The sequence below is a fragment of the Suricata suricatta genome, chromosome 5, assembly GCF_006229205.1.
Source record: "Suricata suricatta isolate VVHF042 chromosome 5, meerkat_22Aug2017_6uvM2_HiC, whole genome shotgun sequence".
NCBI lineage: Eukaryota > Metazoa > Chordata > Mammalia > Carnivora > Herpestidae > Suricata > Suricata suricatta.
The window spans coordinates 148,678,449-148,699,032 of record NC_043704.1 but is presented as its reverse complement, the minus strand read 5'-3'; the positions used below and the strand labels follow the sequence as shown (position 1 = coordinate 148,699,032).

At 51.0% G+C, this 20,584-nt stretch overlaps 2 protein-coding genes across 6 annotated transcripts in view; one reads left to right on the top strand and one right to left on the bottom strand.

The window, feature by feature from the left end:
- Positions 1 to 12,897, top strand: part of UBP1 (upstream binding protein 1) — a 47,375-nt gene extending 34,478 nt beyond the window's left edge. For 2 of the 4 annotated variants that reach the window (XM_029940479.1, XM_029940482.1), the window contains 8 exons: positions 1,133 to 1,236; positions 3,252 to 3,306; positions 3,539 to 3,632; positions 6,069 to 6,159; positions 6,974 to 7,089; positions 8,732 to 8,874; positions 9,537 to 9,588; positions 11,860 to 12,897. In XM_029940479.1, coding sequence (XP_029796339.1) covers positions 1,133 to 1,236; positions 3,252 to 3,306; positions 3,539 to 3,632; positions 6,069 to 6,159; positions 6,974 to 7,089; positions 8,732 to 8,874; positions 9,537 to 9,588; positions 11,860 to 11,897 — 693 coding nt within the window. In that variant the 3' untranslated portion in view covers positions 11,898 to 12,897. The remainder of the gene's footprint in view (positions 1 to 1,132; positions 1,237 to 3,251; positions 3,307 to 3,538; positions 3,633 to 6,068; positions 6,160 to 6,973; positions 7,090 to 8,731; positions 8,875 to 9,536; positions 9,589 to 11,859) is intronic. The other 2 variants (XM_029940480.1, XM_029940481.1) reach the window with 1 other exon arrangement.
- A 1,988-nt stretch (positions 12,898 to 14,885) lies between these two features.
- The window catches only part of FBXL2 (F-box and leucine rich repeat protein 2), a 26,797-nt gene continuing 21,098 nt past the window's right edge, over positions 14,886 to 20,584 (bottom strand). Inside the window, exons 10-12 of one of the 2 annotated variants that reach the window (XR_003908967.1) lie at positions 16,459 to 16,671; positions 15,583 to 15,810; positions 14,886 to 15,284 (exon numbers count right to left, since the gene is read on the bottom strand). Coding sequence is in view for 1 of the 2 variants with exons in the window: in XM_029940483.1 (XP_029796343.1) it covers positions 15,703 to 15,810; positions 16,459 to 16,671 (321 nt within the window). In the remaining variant the exon portion in view is untranslated. Of the gene's footprint in view, positions 15,811 to 16,458; positions 16,672 to 20,584 lie in introns of both variants that reach the window. The other variant, XM_029940483.1, reaches the window with a different exon arrangement.

Below are 20,584 nucleotides of genomic sequence, written 5' to 3'. Positions count from 1 at the left end.
GATGTGCTTTTCTTTGAGTGGTGTCACCGAAAATGATAGGTCTTGAAATTCCTTTTGAGTCATTTGCCCCAAATCCCAGTGACCTGTTTTTTATGATCTGGTGGATTACTTGAGTAGGTGTCAGCTGACATTTGGTCTTCCTGAAGTGTTTGAAGGCAGCGAACTGAAAACAACCTGACACACACACAGGAGAATTTAGAATCGTATACTTTCTTATTTATCCTAATATCTTTGGTCTTTTGCTTTGTTGGGGGGAAGGTTTTCTGTCCCCTGGCCATGGTGAGACAGGATGGCTTTTTTTGTGCGAAACGTGAGAAGAGTGACACTGCAGGGGCCTGGAGATTGGGGGCGTCCTCGTCCCAGCTGGAGAGTCAGGGAGCCAGGTCTGGACTCCTGCCGGAGCTCCGGGCTGGTTGCGCTGACCTGCTCAGCACGCCTCTGGCTGAGCCTTTCCACCTCTCCGAATCGTGGTAGTTAGTGCGTCTTTGTGTCTTCGCTCTGTCTTTGGTCCGAATGGTGCCCAGGGCTGAAAAACATCCCAATTCAGCGCGCCCCTTCCAGACAGCACAGGCCATGAGCGTGTGTAGACGTGGAGGCAGGTAGACGGACGCAGGCAGCACCGTGCACAGTGGATGTGTTTGGATGCTGGGCCTGCTCGCCGTGCCTAGGGAGCACTGGTCCCAGGGGGATGAGGGAGGCATGTGGGCACCGGGGAGGGTCCTCCTTGGGCAAGAGGGCAGGGGAGCACGAGGGGGACAGAGCCACCGTCCTGTTCGCCACCCGTGTTGGATGTTGCTTGTGAGTCCGTCCTTGCCGCTGCTGCTCCTAAACCTCCACAGGAACCTGTTAGACCGTTGCCCAAGGGGAAGCTGAGAGCGGCCGTGTGAGTGTCCATCACGGCGCCTGCGCGCGTCAGCTGCCGTCCTCACCCAGGGTCTTCCCTGTGGTGACCGCGCGCAGGCGCAGGTGGCGAGGAAAGCCCGATCTGTTTCTGTGAGGTTCCTTGATGAGTGTCAAGTGTCTTGTGTTTTATAACCTCGAATTTGGCTAGACTAGAGAGTGACTTACAAAAATATTTCTTCCTTGCACGTCTAGCAGCATCTCACTGATTTGTTTTTGTTTCTGTCCTTAGTGCTCTCCGTGGCCCGATACCCCCACAGCCTACGTGAACAGCAGCCCTTCCGCAGCGCCCGCCTTCACCCCCCCCCAGCAGGGCACATGCAGCGTCCCAGACAGGTACAGCCCAGTGCCAGGGCCGCCCGCGCCCGTCCCCTGGCGCCTCACACGCTCCCTACCGGACATTGTAGGAGAGAGGGCGTCTTCCAGCTCCGTTTTCGGGGAGAGAAGGGACATTAGTGGGGATCCTGGGTAAAAGAGGACAGTGAGTTCCTGAGGCCAAACGGGCCTGCGGCCACTCAGACTGCATTCAGCACGGGGTGTGTGTGTGTGTGTGTGTGCGCACTCAGACTGCATTCAGCACGGGGTGTGTGTGTGTGTGTGTGTGTGTGTGTGTGTGTGTGTGTGTGTGTTGGTTCATGTTTGGTGCCCTCCGCATCAGGGGCTGTTTTCCTCCCTGCCCTGCCGCCCTCTTGTCACACACGCCACGTTTATTTGTGTGTTAGTGAGTCTCTAAAATTGAAGGGCCTTCCATGTATGACACCTTCCTGTGGTTTTAGGCCTGGAGGTGGTGGACTCGTCCCATTTTCCTCTCTGGCCGGGGTTGCACCTGAGAACGAGGGGGGCCTGCAGGTGCTCCGCGGGGCTCCCTTTCCCCAGGCTCCGCCGGCAGGTCTGAGCAGAGGCCCACGTCGTTGGCAGCCGCCTGCTGGGAAGGGAAGCTACAGGAGATCGCCGAAGGACAGGGGCTCTGCCACACGTTCTGGCCATCCAGCTGCGCCTGTTGTGACGGGACAGCAGGCCTGGGGCCCTTGGGACGATGTGGGGTTGGGGTGGTTCTGGCCGGGACCCTCCGGCTTGCGGCTGCTGCCTGTGTCCTCGCGCCGTGGCACAGACGCCCGTGGGACCTCGCCATCCCCGCTCACCTCCCAGCGGCCCTGCCCCCTCGTGCGGCCACGCAGGGAGGGTGGGGTGGGGGTTGACATCTGCATTCAGAGGGCACACCAGCACCCGGTCTGTGGCAGGTTTGATGGAAGACAAGCAAAAAGCAGACCAGTGGACGGCCTGGCTTGTAGATGTCTGTGCTTTAAGGGGAGGAGCTCACTTGTAGACCTCGCGTTGGGGAGGCCAGGGACTGGTGCGTCCCTGCGTGGGGGCCTCTTGTGTCCCAGCCTACTCCTGAGTCCTCTGTGGCTCTGTGACAGTCATGACTTCGGAGGTGGGCTGTGGGCTCCCTTGCTGTCCAGGAGCGTGCTCTCCAAGTGATAGACCCCTTCCCCATCCCAGTGGGTCCAGAAGGATAGTCAGCAGTCAGTGTCAGAACTGAAGTGATTATTGGGGGCGCCTGGCAGGTCAGCCAGTTAAGTGTCCCACCTCAGCTCGTCATGATCTTGCAGTTTGTGAAGTCGAGCCCGGCGTCAGGCCCTGTGCTGACAGCTCAGTGCCTGGAGCCTGTCTTCTGATTCTGTGTCTCTCTGTTTCTCTAAGTTTTCCCTGCTCGCTCACTCTCTCTCAAAAATAACCACACATTAAAAACAAAAACAACTGAAGTGGTTGAAGGACAGGTGCTAAGAAAGGAGGCGGCACCCAGGAGCAGGAAGGCGTCACCGTCTCTGCGGAGTTTCACCGTAGGAACTCGCGGAGGGTGGCCCCGTTTGTTCCTTTCGCTGCCTTGAATGTCCCCGTCTTTAGTCACGGATAAATGTGTTAATTAAGGGATATTTTCCTTTTGGCTTAGGACCATTTTACCATTTCTTGTAGCTCCTTAGTAAAGTGTGTGTGTGTGAGTGTGTGTGTGTGTTGCAGGTACTTTTAAACTCTTCATCTTGGCTTCTCATATTTTTTCCTTTCTAACACGAATGAGTAGCCTTCGTTTTCCTGGCGCCCCCGGAGATCATGTTTCATAAAACTTGGAAGTTCTTACTAGAACTGCCGGAGGAGGGGGAGGCACAGATTAAGCAGCCTCCTGTCTTAATGTCATCATCCTGGTCACCCCCTGACCGGTGGTGCCCACATTCTTAATCTGCAGATCTACACCCTCGGTCCCACAGCGTTGGGTGAAATTCACCCTTTAATGTCGTGATTTAAATACATGTGGATAATGATCCTCCTCTCTTTCCTTCCGCTCTCCCTAGCAATTCTTCTTCCCCAAACCATCAGGGAGACGGAGTTCCACAGCTCTCTAGTGAAGTAAGTATCTTTGTTCTGAAACCGTCCGATGCTCCGAGGGTCCTGCCTTCGTGAGGTGTCTCCAGGGCCTCGCGCCGTTGTTCGGGTCACCTGCACTCCTCTCGGGCCTCCTCCTGCTTTACACTCGCAGGGACTCTGTGTTTTGTGTAAATGGTCTTCATAACCTGCCGGTGACTTGGGTTACTGTTTGTAAGCTGGTTTTTTCTGTTTATGTTCATTCCCTTTGTAATAGCAACTTCAGCCTTCAGCCACGATCCAGGAAACACAACAATGGCTGCTCAAAAACAGATTCTCTTCTTACACAAGACTGTTTTCCAATTTTTCAGGTATGTCTTGTGCATGTCTGTGTGTGCATCAGTGTTTTGTACTTGTTCCTGTGCTTTCATTAACCTTAATTAAAAAATTTTTTTTGAATTCTGGATTCCTAAGAAGTTGTCAGACCACGTTCTGGGAAGTCCCACATGCCAAACACCCGGCATGGCCCCGTGGTGACATCCTGTACACCTGTTGTCGTGGGAACTGATGTCGGCTCAGCCCGCTGCTTCCCCCACCTCATGTGCCTTCGTTTTGGTTCAGGTGTACATAGTTCTGTGCGTTGTTTTTCATCTTACTAACTTTATTTTGTAATAAGTTTTGCGTTACTGTAAGTTTCCAAAACCATACAGGGATGTTCTGTGCGCCTTGTGCTTGGTTTCTCGCCTAATTGTAGTGTGATGTCAAATCCAGGAAATGGGCATGAGTGTGTGTGTACAAGTTCTGTGTCATTTTACCGCATGCATGCGTCCGCGTAACCAGTAATGGAAGTGAGGAGAGTTCCACCATCCCCACGAGGATTTCCTTACGCTGCCCCACCCCGCCCCCACCGCATGCTCTGGCAGTCCTTATGTTTTGTCTCCTGGACTCTGTCATTTCGAGAATGTTATTATGTAAATGGAATCACACTATCGTTGACCTTTTGAGGTTGGCTTTTTTCCCCCCACTCAGCCTAATGCCCTTGAGTCCATACAGGTAGTTGTATATCAATAGTTGCTTCCCCTTTATTGCTGAGTAGGAACATGTGGTACAAATCCACTTGGGTGTGGTTTTTGTGCACCTGAGTGTCTTCGTGCAGCGTGAGCTATGCGGAGGGGTGTGCGGATGGACTCTTTGAAGGGGCTGAGTGGGGCTTCCCCAGCCAGGGCTCCGGCAAGCCTGCTTTAGAGGGACACTGATACATGCACGCACCATGCATTTCCCAGGCGTCCGTGGCCCTGGAACCCTTTGTCTAAGTTACCACCCCTAGCCAAACACCCCGAGAATCGTCGGCCCACAGCACCCTGGTGCCATGGGGCCAGGGAGTCGCTGCATGAGCCTTCGAAGAAGACAGGACTGTGTGTGTGCACACCTGGCCCAGGGGAAAGCTTGATTGCACAAAGGACACGTCCTCCTGTTCTGTCCGCCTGCTTACTGGTGTCATGCAGTGATTGGTTGTTCCCTTGTGGCTCTTTGTCACTTTAAAATTAAACCACTGGATGCGAGAGAATCTTGCTGGCTGCTCCCCACGTTTTTACAGGGCTACTGACTACGCCTGTTATCTGTAAGAAATTGGAAGTGTACAGATGTTCGTGTAGGGGGGAGACGCAGGGAGCCCTGACGGGGGCGGCACAGGAGACCAGAGCACAGACAGAGCCCTGGGACCCGAGGGGACGTGCAGTCCTGGGGCGTGGCCGGGGAGGAAAAGGGGAGGCTGCTGGCTCCGAGCCTCTGGGCATTCGCCTCTGGAAAGGGCTGTGCACACGAGCGTCCGTCGGGGCCCGTGTGAGGAGATGCACACACACATCTGGCCGCAGCTGTGGGCCCAGGAGAAGCAAGCGTAGTTGGGGACGCATTCAGGCACAAAAAGTAGAGGAGATGGACCTCTGTGTAACTGACCATCCCAGCCTGTGGTCAGTCCTGCTCCCTCTCGCTCGCTCTGCCCCTTCTCTGTCATGGTTTAAAGCACTTCTCAGACACCATGTCACACTTACCAGTGGTTTTAGGGGGAATTCTTAAGGTAAAATATGCAGTTCTGTGCCGTGCTTGCCTAGTAAAACCAGCTGCGGTGACACTCACATTGCAGAGGGTCTGCGTGTTGAGGCCGAGTCCTAGCTCTGCTGCCAGCTTGAGTGGCCAGGTCCCCAAAACTCTAGACTTCCGTTTCCTCGTTTTGTAAAGTAGAACATTATTATTATGATCTCAAGGTTGTCTGGGGTCAGAATCCTGTTTATCCACACTACTGCCAGACAGCCAGAACAAGGTAGGCAGGGCAGTCATGTGCTGGGAACACAGTCCTGTAGGCCCTGCTCCCCGATCTGATTCACCCGCCTCTGGGTTCCTTCTTTTCTTTTACGTTTATTTTTTGAGAGAGAGAGAACATGAGTGGGGAAGGAGCAGAGAGAGAAGAAGACACAGAATCCGAAGCAGGTTCCAGGCTCTGAGCTGTCAACACAGAGCCCAACGTGTGGCTCCAACGTGAGGATGTGACCTGAGCTGAAGGCGGATGCTTAACCGACTGAGCCGCCCAGATGCCCTGGCTGAGCTCCTGGAACACAGAAGCATTTGTCTTTGGCTCTCTGGGGCGGGCTGTGTGCTCAGTCTGTGGTGTTTGCGTAGTTTCATATGTGGGTATAAGGAGGAGGCCTTGAGGGGCAGGTCAGTCACTGTGAAGACAGGTGCTGTGAAGTGGCCAGTCCACCTTGTTTTCTCCATGTCTTTGAGAAGAAATTGTCTTTGCTATTCTCCAGGTGCCGACTTATTAAAACTGACAAAGGAGGATTTAGTACAAATTTGTGGTGCAGCCGATGGCATTCGGCTCTATAACTCACTGAAGTCCAGGTAAAGCACTGTGTTGAAAAGGAGCGGTTTGCTTGAAACACCGATACACCCTCTGCGGGCGGGGGATGGGGGCCCAGACCCGGGGCAGGCCCTGGTGAGGACACAGGCTATAGGGAGGTGTGTGGGCGGTACCGAGTTCTTGGGGGCGACTGGGTTTGTCACCAAGAAAACAGACTTCTCGTTGAGGTGAGTAATGCAGAGTCTGTGGTTTTCCAGGGTCACGTGACTGCTCTAAACAGCTGCCGAAAATGTAAACTTGAAATTGTGAATGAGGGGCGTCTGGGTGGCTTAGTCGGTTAAGCATCCGGCTTTGGCTTAGGTCATGATCTCACAGTTTGCGGGTTTGATCCCCGCTTCAGGCTCTGTGCTGACAATTCCGAGCCTAGATTCCATCTTCGGATTCTGTATCTCCCTCTCTCTTTCTCTGACCCTCCCCTGCTCATGCTGTCTCTCAAAAAAAAAAAAAGTGAAAATGATGGACTTGTAAATTGTTCTGGGTTTTAAGACCCCTTTACTATCATTGCCGTTTCTAGACTTGTGGAGTGAGAATTCCATTGAAGGCAAATATTACTGATTTTAAATTGCTGACTGAATCGTCAAACTTACATTCACCCTGACAGACCATCTCAGGGGTTTAGAGTCTGGGTCGTCAGATGAGACCACCTGTGACAGCTGGGGGAGGGGTGGTGAGCTCGCCTGCCTGATGAGACCCCCCCCCCCCCCCCCCGCAGCCCCCTTGAGGAGGCGGGGCTTAGATTTTGATAGGGCAGTTGCCCCGCCCTCACCTGGGCTCACGCTGCCCCTCTGATTGCAGGGCGGTGCGGCCCCGCCTCACCATCTACGTGTGCCAGGAGCAGCCGAGCGGCCCCGCACTGCAGGGTCCCCAGCTGGCGGGCGGCGGAGGGGACGGCGGTGGCAGGACGCCCTACGGTGGGTACCGGGGTGCCCTGCGGCGGGTACCGGGGGCGGTGCGGCCTCGGGAGACGGGGCCCTGGTGCTTGGTGCCGGGACGTCTAAGAGCGAGAGCCCAGCACAGTGCTCTCGAGGATTTGCTGCCTTCATTCCTCCTGCGCCTCCCATTTACCAAAATGAGGACTGGAACAGCAGCAGCTTGGCGAGAAAGCAGGAAGGTGTTTGTTTTGATGTTTCTCCTCCATTTTACTGACTCAGTTTGGTGTGGGGTGGGTGGGGGACGCTTAAACTCTCACATGGGCACTGATGGCGTGCACACGGATTCCTGTGCTGGGGAGCGCTGGGAGACGCTGGGTTTGAAAAATCCCAAGGGAAGCATCCTCTCGTGAGCTTTTCCATTTGACTTTAAAGCTATAAATTTTAAGACTAAAGGAAAAAATATTAAGTCTGAAAGGATAAACTTCTAAAGGAGCTCTCCGTGTATCATCAAGATTCTGTGTATCATTTACATCATATAGTCAGGTCTGTCCTACTTCCGGAGGTGTTTGTGGAGGAACGTGGGGAAATGTTGGCCCACTCAGCCCTACATCAAGGGTTTTCTGAGGTTCCAGCAAACTTTCATAAAAGGCCAGGTAGTAAAGGTCTCTACCCTCCTTCCCACCAGCTGTGCCAGGGGGGCACCCACATCCCCACAGACTAAATGTAGTGATGGATGTGGCCGCGTTGTGATTTGGAAAAGAACAAGTGAGGGCGGGGTTTGGCTCACACAGGCTGCAGTTTGGGGGCTCACTCTGGATCGGCTCTGTGTCTCCCCTTAATTGTAGTTCTACATTCTAGGCTTTCTGTAATGTGTAATTAGCAGAGGTTTCCATTATTATTATATTATATTATATTATATATTATAATCTGCTAATTACAGCAGAGGTTTTCGTTATTTAAATGCAAGAAAACCCCTTTGTTTGGGGGAGGCGAGCTTCACGCTGCTCCTTTGCTGCACGGCCACCCGGGTTCTGTGGCCGAGCGGGACCCACGGGAGCTGTGCTCTCCGCAGAGGTGCTGGGCGCCGTCGTGTGACAGGTCAGCGTTGCGGGGACATAGGGCCCTGGGTGGCCTGCGGCTATGACTTGGGGGAGACAGCAGGTTTCACCGCCTACGTCCTTAGCTTTTTGTGCATGGTTATTAATTTGGGGGGGTAGGAGGGAGGTTTTATCCCTTAGGATACATTCCTAATAGTAGGGCTTCTGAGTCCAGAGCCCTGACAGAACTTTTTATATCTAAGAAACATGACGGTTTTGAAAAACACTTTCTTCAGCTCTAATTTATTTAGGTACCATAAAATCCTTCCACTGTAAGTACAACTCAAGGATATTTTTAGTAAATTTAGTTTTGTAGCCATTACTGCCTATTGAGTTTGAGTCCCAACATTCCAAAAAGTCCCCTGTGCCCATTTGCAGTTAATTCCTGCAAGAAAAATGAAAACCTCAGATCCTCTTGTAGAGTTTACTGTTAATGTTTATTAAATTGTATGTGTGGTGTAGTTCATTTTTTAAAGTTCTTTCTTTAATCTCTGTCCCCAACTCATGACCCTGAGATCCTATTGAGGAGGTGGAAAACAGATCAAAGATTCCTGTTAAAATGCTGTTCTTATTTTTTATTCCAGTTTATCATGCAATCTACTTGGAAGAAATGGTTGCTTCAGAAGTTGCTCGAAAACTTGCATTGGTGTTTAATATTCCTTTCCACCAAATTAGCCAAGTCTACAGACAGGGTCCCACCGGTATCCACATTCTCGTTAGCGACCAGGTAATGCGCGCCGGCGTCCGCTCTCTCTGTCTCGTTGAGGAACTGTGGGGAGGCCAGTCATCCCTGTGCAAGCGCTCCTGAGAATCATGTCAGAGTTGGGATCAAGTTTGTAAGGATTTATAACAAGGGTTTTGGGCCTCCCAGTGACATACAGACTGTAATCCAGGTGACCCCACCTCTTCGACGTTCCCCGGGGGACTTATACCGGGGCTTTGGTCTGTTTTATGTAGGGAGGCGTTGGGATATGTCTTCCTGTTGTCCACTATTGGATGACTAATTTTTAAAACCATTACGGTTATTGTGCCCCCAGCGTTTATTGGCCAGCAGGTAATAGCAGAGCGCTTATGCCGTGACTTTTTCTTAAGAGTCTTTATCCACAGCATCTAGGTGGGGGCAGGGAGCTCCCAGTGGGTCAGGTCGGTTGTTTCCATGTCTCAGGGACCGTCCGGGCAAGCATGGTCAGCCCAGGGCCCTGCCCGTGCAGCAGGTGTAAACTTTAACTACCTCACACTCGCTTTGTGAAATACCGTTTCGACCTTTGAGTTCTGTGTGCAACAGTATATAGATTATGACATTTTCCTGTAGCTGCTAATTTTACCCTTTTCTAATTAGCTCAGAAAAAACAGTTGGATCTTAATTGTGTATCTGCTTTATCCTTCTAGATGGTTCAGAACTTTCAAGATGAGAGTTGTTTTTTATTCTTCACAGTAAAAGGTAACTTCGCATGAGTGCATGGGTCTCAAAATGCTGGGATCATGTAAGAGAGCACGTGCCTGTAATCAGTCGTCATCTCGGGTGTTTACTTTTGAAAATGCTGGCTTTCTAGTTTTAAAGAGATTTTTTAAATGAATCAAGAGAACATTTCCAGTGGTTATAATAGAAATTAGCAAATAAGGGAGAGGAGTCAGTCCTAGATGACTGGGGGGGGAACCTCAATTCAGCCACCATTTTACAGAGCACCTTTTCGTGCTGGAAAGGTCTTGAACAAAGTGGACTCCGTGAAACTCCTGGTGAGGAAAGCAAACCCGAATTGGCCAACAGATACATATAAGTGCAAAATCCCTTAAGTGCCATGGAGGAGTGGGAAAGTAGGGGTGCTTGTGCTGAAGGGGGAGCTCTGGAGGGGGACATGGAGCAGCTGGGCAAGGCCTCTCTGAGGAGGTGTCAGTGATGCTGAGACTTGAGGGGTGCTGCCCATCTCCGGAACACCCCAAAGGCGGCGTGAGGCTGGTGCGAACTGGTGAGAAGGCCACACAGCGTGAGAGGCCCGTGGGACAAGGTGGGGGTCAGAGCGGGAGGTGCAGGCTGGCATGCAGGATGTGGGTACGACCCATTTAGTTTAAAATGCGTTGGGAAGTCAGTGAAGTTGTTTAAACAAAGGAGTATTTGTTTAAATACGATTCGGTTTTTCTTCCACTCGTGAAACTCTGGAGACAGGAGAATGGGGGAAAGTTGGAGGCGGGAGAGGTCGCCCGGGTCCCAGGCATTTATGGGCCAGGGCCCCGCTGGGCTCCACAGTTGAGGAAGGGGCAGTTGTGACTCCTGGAAGAGCAGCTGGGCAGGCAGACCGTGGTCCCAGCGGAGAGGTGGGAATGATTTGGGGGAAGCAGTCAAGAGCCCCATTTTAGAGGTGCCGGAAAGGTCAGGTTGGCAGTGATCTGCCCCCATCTGGGGCTGGCAGGAGACACCTGGACTTGAGATGTAATTTGGAAGCCTTTGGCCCGTCAGCAGTGGCTCCAAGCTGTAGAAACGATTGTGCTCCTTTAGGGAAAGGACATGGAGGGAGGGCCGGGGGCAGGGGTTAGGGGGACTCAGGTGAGTTCCAACTGGAGGGTTAAAGCAGGGGATTTTTTTTTTTAATTAAAAAGTTTTTTTAATGTTTATCTTTGAGAGAGAGAAAGACGTGTGAGCAGGGGAGGGGCAGAGAGAGAGAGGGAGACAAAGAATCTGAAGCAGGCTCTGTGCTGACAGCTCGTAGCCTGACTTGGGACTCGAACTCACCAGCAGTAAGATCCTGACCTGAACCCAAGTCAGACGCTTAACCCACTGAGCCACACAGGTGCCCCAGGAGGGAATTTCTAAATGCAAACTGATTATATGTGAAGAAAAGACTTTGAAAATAAGTCTGGTGGGTTGAGACCTAAATCCAAACTTAGTACAAAAGCTGTGCCTCGAAGAGTCAAGATTTCCCGGGTCTCCCTTCTCTGGAAGTCACCCTTGGAGGGACAGTCCCACCAGCACCAAAGGGATGACGTCACTTGTGCTAGCGCCTTGCATTTGCCATCAGCCACCCAGCAGGGCAGCTTGACCCAATCTGGCTCGCTCCCTCGGTCACTGCCACGGTGGCTTGGGCTCACTGGTCCCCTGCTGGGATCTTGTGGGCAAGACAGTGCAGCGCCTGCTCCACGGGGCTCACACTGCCTGTGACGGGAAACCCGCGGTCTGGGTGTGTGTGTGTGTCCACAAAGGCAGTGGCCGTCCCCTCCAGTCTCACTGTACAGTTTCTCCGACTTCTGTCCTCATGAAAACGTTCCTTTCATACTTCAGTGACTGCCTGTACTGCTTCTTGCCATTTCCTGACAACGACTAGGCCATCAGACGGAAGCAGGGGTATTTTCAGACTGTTTCAGCTGTGCCTCCGAGGAGCTAGACGGGGCGCATGGGGGTGCGGAGCGGCCGTGCTCCGGTCCGGCCCAGTGCCTCCACCTGCTGTGTGCCAGCCCCTGGGCCCCCTGGCTGGACCCCCGTCACCCAGAGCTGACCTGCAGCATGGGCACGGGGCACTGATGGGCACGTGGGCTGGATGTTGAGAAGTGAAGTCTTAACAGCAGGAATGTGTGCAACTTTTCTTTAGAATTATTTAAAGGTAACTTGAACTGGGAAGGCGGGGGGTGTAGCTTTCTAGGAGTTTTCGATTTAATAGTCTGGGTTTTCCTGGGCCTGGCGGAAGGAACTGTGTGTAACGTGCCTTTCCTTTTCCCGCAGCGGAGAACGGGGACGGTATCCACATAGTTTTGAAGTGATGTCTTACTTTGTCTGAACTATATCAGTACCAAATAAAGTCACGCTTAAAAGTGTGTGAAGACTGAATCCAAGAAGTCTTGGGATTGGATTTTACCGTATGAAATGTTTCATATTGAAAACACAAGATGACCTTTCTAATGAGCTGTATGAGAGGCGAATGTCCTCACTGTCACTGCCATAGCCAAGCACCCTCGTGAGAGCACGGCGGGACAGTGGCGTGCGGCTCCGGGGGCCCCGCGCGGGCAGGGCCGCCTGCTTGTCTGGCAGAGGCCAGTAGGTACAGTCCCTGGAAGCAGCCTTGGCTGTCCTTTTACACTGTATGCGGTTTGGAAATGAATGTAAAACGTACCATGGGCATTTTCCTTTCTGTGCCAGTTTGGCTTTCCTTGCCTGAACCTTCCGCTGCCCCAGGGCGGGGGTGGGGGACAGTGCTGTCGTGGAGCCACCTCGGGTTCTGTGCACAGGTGCCACACGCCGATACCGTGATTGGCGGTCAGGGAAGAGTCGTGGCACCTTCTCGGAGGAAATCATGCTAAGGGTGTGTGCGACGGGATCGTGCCGGATCGGGGAAGCCCCGCGCCGGGCAGGCGGGCATGAAGCAAACTGCATTATCGCGTACCTTGGTGAGAGGATCCGTGTAAATCCTAATAGGTACAGAGACTTCGTGTTTCGCTTTGTCACAGGTTTCCTGAAAAACCTTTTGCCTCTGCTTCCATTTTTAGCATTTTGTTTCTGGTTTCATTTTTGGTTGCCTTTTAAACTCATGTGGCGTTCCTCCCTCCCTCTTCCCGGCCACCCGGCCCTCCTCACTCTGAACCGTCCTAGGCAGCCCTGCCCCAGACTGCAGAGATAGGTGCCCTAGGTAGGGGAAACTGTGGTTGTTTTCTGACCTTCCATCAAGGGGTCTTTGTGACTGATGAGTTGAAATTATTCATGGCAAACTAGGTGTCATAAATGAAACGCTAAATTGTAACGTCAAACCCCACCCCCCCCCCCCCCCCCCCCCCCCCCCCGAAGATTGAGCTTTAGTACAATCATGGGTGAACGTTCTGGTGATTACTTAAGAGGCTTGTTTTATACGACACAGAACAGCTGCTTTTTCTATAAAGAGGGTACCTCTTCCACAGAACCAAGTGCTTCTCTGCCGCACACTTCTCGAAAGGAACCCACTGCTTTTGCAATTTTCTCATCGTTCTCGAGGCCCTCCCCCCACGCGCCGGGAAGCATCGCGAAGCCTGTGCTCCAGCAGACCGTTTTTTTTTTTTTAAACTTCAGTTCCCCTTTAACTACAGCATCTCTGTCCACATACCCAGCTGTCCTGGTTTTGAATGTGTCCGTTGACTCTTACCTTTGTTCGGGCAGAAATAGGAATGAGTACTTTGGAGTCTCTCCTGGAAGACAGACCACTTCAGTGGGTAAACAGCTTTCACGTTTTGTGTTTTATTCTTAAAGGGGATTAAGCAGCACGGTCTCTAAATACTTTGGTCCTTACTTTGACAGTATCTGTAAGTCCTGTAGAGCCTGAAGCGGGGAACCTTCCTTCCTGTCACCTCCCTTTGCTTTTGTGTGAGCACATGTTTTCCATGCCCATCACTTGGGAGAGATGTGAGCATATCTCTTGTTTTTAGAGTTTTGCTTGTCTATTTAGCATTCCTTTTTGAGTCTCAAGATATACGAACAATAAATGTCATTCAATGCTGTGTGCTATTTTGAATTCCTCATCAGGTCTTAGAAATGGGGTTAAAAACACTTGAAAAGCTTGTCGAACCTGAAACTTTACCAACAGCATTGACAACTAGTCTGTCCCGGTGAAGCAGGTTCAATGGCACCAGCAAAATTGCTACTTTGTTTTTTTTTTTAATAGTAGGATGTGTACATTTCAGTAAAATAAATGTTTTCTGAGTGTTTTGCACATGTGTGTCTCATTTAAAATCCCAGTTGCTGACAGTGTCACCCCGGGCCCTAGAAGTGAGGGGCGCCCTGTGTGTTGAGCGCACGCAGGTCCACGCACTCTCAGAGGCTCAGAGGCCTCCGTGCGGTTTTCTCAGAGCTCATGCAGCTGAAGACAAATCACACTCAGAGGAAGCGGACCTGACTTTCTCCTCCGGGAAACCTGGCCTGAGGTCCTCCTGTTTCCTGAATGAGTTCGGGGGTCACTGAGGGGTGAGTCCGGTGCTCCTGGAGGCTGTGTCCTGGCCCAGAGACCATGCATAGGAAGCCCTGGCCATATAAATTTTGAAATAGAGACTGATTACTGAAGCAAGTCTGTGTTCGATGCTCCTTGCTGAGCTGACCGGCTTCCTTCCAGTCACGTGGCCACACACAGCATGTGCGCGTGCATTTAAATCACCGCCATGGTGGTCACGCTTCGGCCAGAGGACGCGTCATCGGGCACTGAAGTCATCAGGACTTGAATGCTTATCCTAATAACCTTCTTAAAGTGTGACTTAAGGGGTCGTGCCTGTACCTGCCTTCTCTTCCACGGTCTCCCAAGTGCTCCTGAACGGTCCCCCCACCAGAGCGCCGCTGGCCCAGGGCGGACGCCGCCGTGGCTCTGCAGGCCTGAGTCGGCCCACCCTCCCCTGGCGAGCTCTGTGCCCTCCGCTGTGGAGAGCAGTGGCTGGGATGGGTCATCAGCTGCCCGTAACCCTGAAGTTTACAATGTGAGCGCGGTGACGGGTTCCGAATCTTAGTATCACAACGTGTGGCCAGCCCAGGGCAGAGCCTCGAGCTCCTCAGAGTTGAGATCATATTAGGAAGGTCTGGATTTGGAAACTGGTTTTGCTCAGGCTTGTCTGCCATAAGATTATAGCAATAAAACCCTCTGACTTACGCATTGCTATGGTTTATTCACTTTTATATTATGAGTCAGAAAGGTGCCAACACTTCACTGATCTGAGTTTTCAGTGTGTACAGTTTTTAAATAGTTCTGGTGTAAGTTGATTTCTAAGATTTTAAAATAAACTTGGAAAAAATCACACCCATTCTACATGCATCCATTCATTATTTTTAATTGATTATATTGTAGGTAACTTAAGCCATCCTAGCTCTTTAAGGCCCCCCAGATGTGGCAGAGATGACAGGATTCACAAAAATGCACTCTGCCCAGCCTGTGCCACGGCTCCTCTCCAGCGAGGCACTGACACAGCCTCTGAGCTGTGTGTGTGGCGTTTGGTCCCCGAAGGTGTACGTGACAAGCTGACAGAAGCAGAAGGGTGAAGACCCCGCCCCACCCAGTTCAGAATCCTTGTTTCTTTGGTGGCTCGTGGAAACCTGCTACCTTGCCTCCCGCCTAAGTCTCTACGTAGAAAACTATCAGGCATCGTAAATTTGCAGTGCAGTCACGTTGAAGATTAAATAGCCAACTTTCTCGAAGTGGAAGAGTCCTGCTCATCAAAATGAAATCAGTGTGAATTAAAGTAGGCCACTGGCTTAAGTATCAGGTAGAAAATCAACAGCTTATTTCTTCTCGATTTGTGCTAACACTGATGGTCTGAGGAATGCTGACAAAGCCAGGGGCGGCACTTCTGCACCTAAGAAGGCGCCCTTCTCTCGCGTGGCCCAGCTACCCCGAGACCACTCTGCCATGTGCCAGTAGACACCAGGCTGTGACGGGACCGCATCACAGCAGAATGAAGGTGAAGATTCTCGCCGGAGCTGCTGCGGTCCCTGGTGGAGTCTTACCTGTACAGCCTTTCCCAGTGGAGAACCGAGAGACTGAGTGAAGGCGGAGCAGGTCGGGAAGAGACTTGGGTCTTCTCCAGAGGAAGGGACACCTTGCGCCTTGGGCTCGGGCAGCTGCCGTCAGAGAATGACACAGCACCTGCACAGTCGCTGCCCGCTTCCGCCCACTGCTGTCGGGGGGGTGACGGGAGCAAAATAGGCATGGACTTTGACGTGAGGGAGCTGAGCCTGGAAGCAGAAAAGACCGGCCTGGAGTCGTCACTCCGTGGGGATTTTTGGGGATTAGAGGCACAGTCCTAGACTAGTGCACACGTTCTCCATGTAGGATGGACCCCCTTGACCTCGGGCAGACGGACAGAATTCCTGGTGTAGGCTACAGCGACTCCTGCTGACATACTACCCCTCCCCCAAGCCAGCACCTTCTAACGAGTAGAGAATATCTGCCCAGGGGTGGTCCCCGGCCCTGGATGCAAGCTGGGCACAGACCTCACAGCTTTCACACGTGGGGCACCTCTGGGAGGTAAGTGCAAAGCTCAGAGCAAATTCCAGAAAACTGTAGGTAAACTACATGGGGGGGTTGTCACATTTTACGAGGCCCTCTTATCTGGAAATTAACCAAGACCAAGGTCTCCTTCCCACTGGTAATGACCTTAAGGCTCCTTCCTTAGAAGGGTTCTGATCAGACAATGAGGAACCCCTGACCACCATTCTGGATGTTGAAACCGCCAGGATGCGGTCTAACCGGCACACTGAGTGAGGAGACGTCTGCACAACAAGCCCGTCTGCAGAACTACAGGCTTAGGGTAAAACGTGGACAACATGTCGACTCCTGACAGGTGTTTGCTGAGCAAGAGTCGGTGGCGCCGCCGCGCTTACCCGCATCCGCTTGATGCCTGCGCGGGTCACCTGCTGGCAGTCGTACAGCTCCAGGCGCTCCAGGCCGCGGCAGCTCTCCAGGTGCTCCAGGGCCGCGTCGGTGATGAGGAGGCAGTTGTCCAGTTCCAGGACCCGCAGCCTCTCGTGGCCGCAAGCGCTGTTGCTCAGGTGCAGGATCCCGTCGTCCGTGATGAGCTCACAGTGGGACAGACTCTGGAACGGAGAGAAAAGCACTCGGGTTTGTGAGACCCTCACCCAGGCTCGAGGCCTGAAGCACAGGAACTGGTGACCGCCTGTCAACCAGAGGATTAAACACAAAGCCTGGGGGTCCCTTAGCCATAGGTTTGCCGCTGCTGCTGGTGGCTTCTCTCAGCTTTCCAACCGTGTCAAGATGGAAATCAGGTTGCAGGCGATCCTGTGAAAGACGATGGCATGGGAGGGTCCTGCACTCCCATCAACACCCTGACTCCAGAGGTCCATAAAAGGCAGCATCTGAGAAAAGAGCCCCAAAAGCTAGCTGAGCAACACACACACACACACACACACACACACACACACACACTGAAAGAAGGCCCATGGCACAGCGGTGGAAGAAGCTGGGACACAATCTCGATAGAAGTCCCGCCCCTGATGCAGAGACCTGCAGTTGGGAGAGAACTTTGTCAAAACCCGAGTTTCTTCCTGGGGAGCAAAGGGCTTGGACACCACACTGGGCATCCCGACTTTTAAAATCTGTGCCAGAGAGACAAGCCCTTAAAACATGCGGCTTTGAGAACCAACAGGCTCACATCCACAAGACCCACAGGACCAGTGATCCCAGAAATGGCTCTTAAAGGGCTCACACACTTGGGACTCCCCCCACCCCAGTGCCCCGCGTGGAAGTGGCCCATTGAGGGGTGCTTGGACTTTGAGTGGGGGCACTGGCATCTGCTCTGACACACACTTGGGGGTATGCTGGGACGCTCTAGGTCTGGGAACTGGTGGGCATCACCTTTGTCCATTCCGTCTTGCTCCAACTGGAGGACGCTTTTAAAAAAACAAAAAACAACAAAACACTCGGCTCTTTTCTTTCCTATTGTTCTTTCTTGGTGGGCACCTTCTCTACAGCCCACTCCCCAGCCAGTGGGCACTAACTTCTCTCTCTCCCTCTGCTGTGCTTCAGAACGCTGTTATCTGTCAGGAAGGAACCCAGTGCCTAGAGAACACCTCCAGGTCTCCTGCCTCTGGGGGCCCACAGGGCCCCTGCTGGTGGGCCGCACAGGCCTGCGCCCAAAAGAGTTCTTAAATGGCCATATCCCCAGAGCACAGCAAGAGACAACAGGCCCTGGAGTCCAGTCTGGGAAAGAGGCCCAATGGCTCACCATGTAGCTGTAGCCTGTGGGGCACACCTCTCAGGCTGACTCCTCTGCACTGGAGGAGGAGCCCTCTTCACTCTCCCCACTGCCACACTCCAGAGCACCGCTATCCTGGAGGGGAGTTGAGTATGCATCTGTGGTCCCAGTCTTTGGGGCCTGCCACTCAGGGATGCTCCTTGATCACCAGGCTTTACTGGCCAGAGGGGCTGACATCCCTGGGTCCCACGGGACTTCAGTAATCAGAGTCCTCGGCAGGCTACCGCTCCCAGGACACTACAGAAAGTAGACTGAAGCGCACCCCCAGCCTTACTATAGAGAGATCTGCATGCTTGAGCTGGGCTTCGTCCTGTAGGGCAGCCTTTGAGGGTGGCATACACCGAAGGCTGCCACTGTGTCCTGCGGGAGCGAGGCTGCTGCGTGCCATCTTTACCCTTTCCCCTGCCTCATTCCAACTTGCAGTATCTCCCACCCAGGAGTTCATACACTTGTCTGCAGTCCTGGTTTTAACAACTGCCACCCAGAGGACACTCCTAGGTCACCTGGCACTGGTGGCCCATGGAGTTCATGCTTGCAGTGACAGGACTGTGTATATCTGTATATTTTTTAAGCTGCTGCCTGAGTATCTTCCAGTCAGCCTGAATACAGGTGCTGAGATACACCCCCTTTGGGACACTGACAGGTTTTGGCACGTCCTCAACTACCGGGAACAACTAATAATAAAACAGGCTGCACAGACAATCACAAAGCTTTGAGAGCCAGCCACGAGTGAGGACCTGGCTGAACAAGAAGCTCCATCTCCTACATGAAGTCACTCCGTCACGAAGAGGAGAGGCCGTTTTACCCAGGAACCCCAGGAAAGACACCTTACTAAAAGAAAGGTAAGTGGGGCACCTGGGTGGCTCTCTCAGCTAAGCACCTGACTCTTGATGTCGGCTCGGATCATGATCTCATGGTTTCATGAATTCGAGCTCCATATCAGGCTCTGTGCTGTGCGTTAAGCCTGCCTGGGATCCTCTCCTCTCCCCTCACCCCCTCCCCCCTCAGCCCCCTCTCTCTCTCCACACACACAAAATAAGTAAACACTAAACAATTTTTAAAGAAAGTTAAGTAATGTTCATAAAAATGCTCACGACACCCTGGAGGAAAATGGGTCAATACAGAACTTTAACAAAGAAAACATAAGAAAACACCAAAGAAGGGTCATGGAGCTAAAGAATATAATAAGAGGATCAAGAGCAGACTAGATAAATCAGAAGGATCAGTGAACTTGAAGACCGAGCAGCAGAACTCACTGAAATGGAGCAGCAAAAAGAAAAAGATGGAAAAAAAGTGGAGATAGATAGCTTGAGGGATCTGTGGGACAACATCAAGTGGAATAACATATCATAGGGCTCTCAGAAGGAGGAGAGAGAGAAAGGAGTAGAAAACTTATTTCAAGAAATAATGGCTAAACACCTCCTTAACATAGGGCAAAAAAAACAAAAAACAAAAATGTAAAAAAACAAAAACACCCAGACATCCAGATCCAGGAAGTGCACAGAGTTCTAAAAATAACCCCAAGAGATGTACTCTAAGACACATTATTATAATTAAAATGTCAAACGTTGAAGAGAATCTTAAAATCAGCAAGATTCAAAACAACTTGTCATGGACAGAGGAACCCCTATAAGACTAACAATTTTTTTTTTTTTTTAGCAGAAACTGCAGGACAGAAGGGAGTGGCATGAAAGTCAAAGTACTGAATGAAAAAATACTTCCAACCAAGAATACTCTAACTAGCAAAGTTATCATTCAGAATTGGAGATAAAGTTTTCCAGACAAGCTAAAGCTAAAGGAGTTAATTGCCTTACTAAGCCAGCTTTACAAAAAATATTAAAGGGAATTTGTTAAGCTGAAAAGAAAGAGGCACTAATTAAGAAGAACATGGGAAAGCCTAAATCTCACTGGTAAAGGTGAATATGGAGTAAAGGTTAATGGAATAATCCTTTATAGTGGAGTCTCACACTTACAGAGCTAGTTTGAAGGCTAAAGGACAAAAGTAGTAAAAAACCCTAAAACGACAAACAAGGGATACACAAGATAAAAAGATGTAAAATGTGACATCAAAAACAAAACAGGAGGGAGGGAGAGTAAAAATGTAGAATTTCAGAATGTGTTTAAGCTGTTATCATAAAATAGACTGTTACAAATATAAGGCTCATGGTGACCACAAAACAAAAATCTACGATGGATACACCAAAGATAAAAATAAAAGAATCTAAGTGTAGCACTAAAGAATGTCATCAAATCACAAAGGAAGAGAGGAACAGAGAAACTTACAAAACAGCCAGGAAACAATTAACATAATGGCAATAAGTACATAACTATCAATAACTACTTTAAATGTAAATGGACTAAATTCTTCAATCAAAAGACATAGAGTACCTCAATGAATTAAAATAAAAAAAAGACCCATCTTTATGCTGCCTATAAATGACTGTCTTTAAGTATAAGGACACACACACAGGCTGAAAGTAAATATTTATGCACCCAACATAGAACCACCTAAATATATAAAGCAAATATTAACAGATCTAAAGGAAGAAACAGCAATACAATAATAGTAGAGGGCATTAATACCCCAGTTACATCAATAGATCATCCAGACAAAATCAGTAAGGAAATGTTAGAACATTTGGACTTAACAGATATATACACAACATTCTATACAAAAGTAGAATACACACTTTTCTCAAGTGCACATGGAACATTCTCCAGAACAGATCATATGT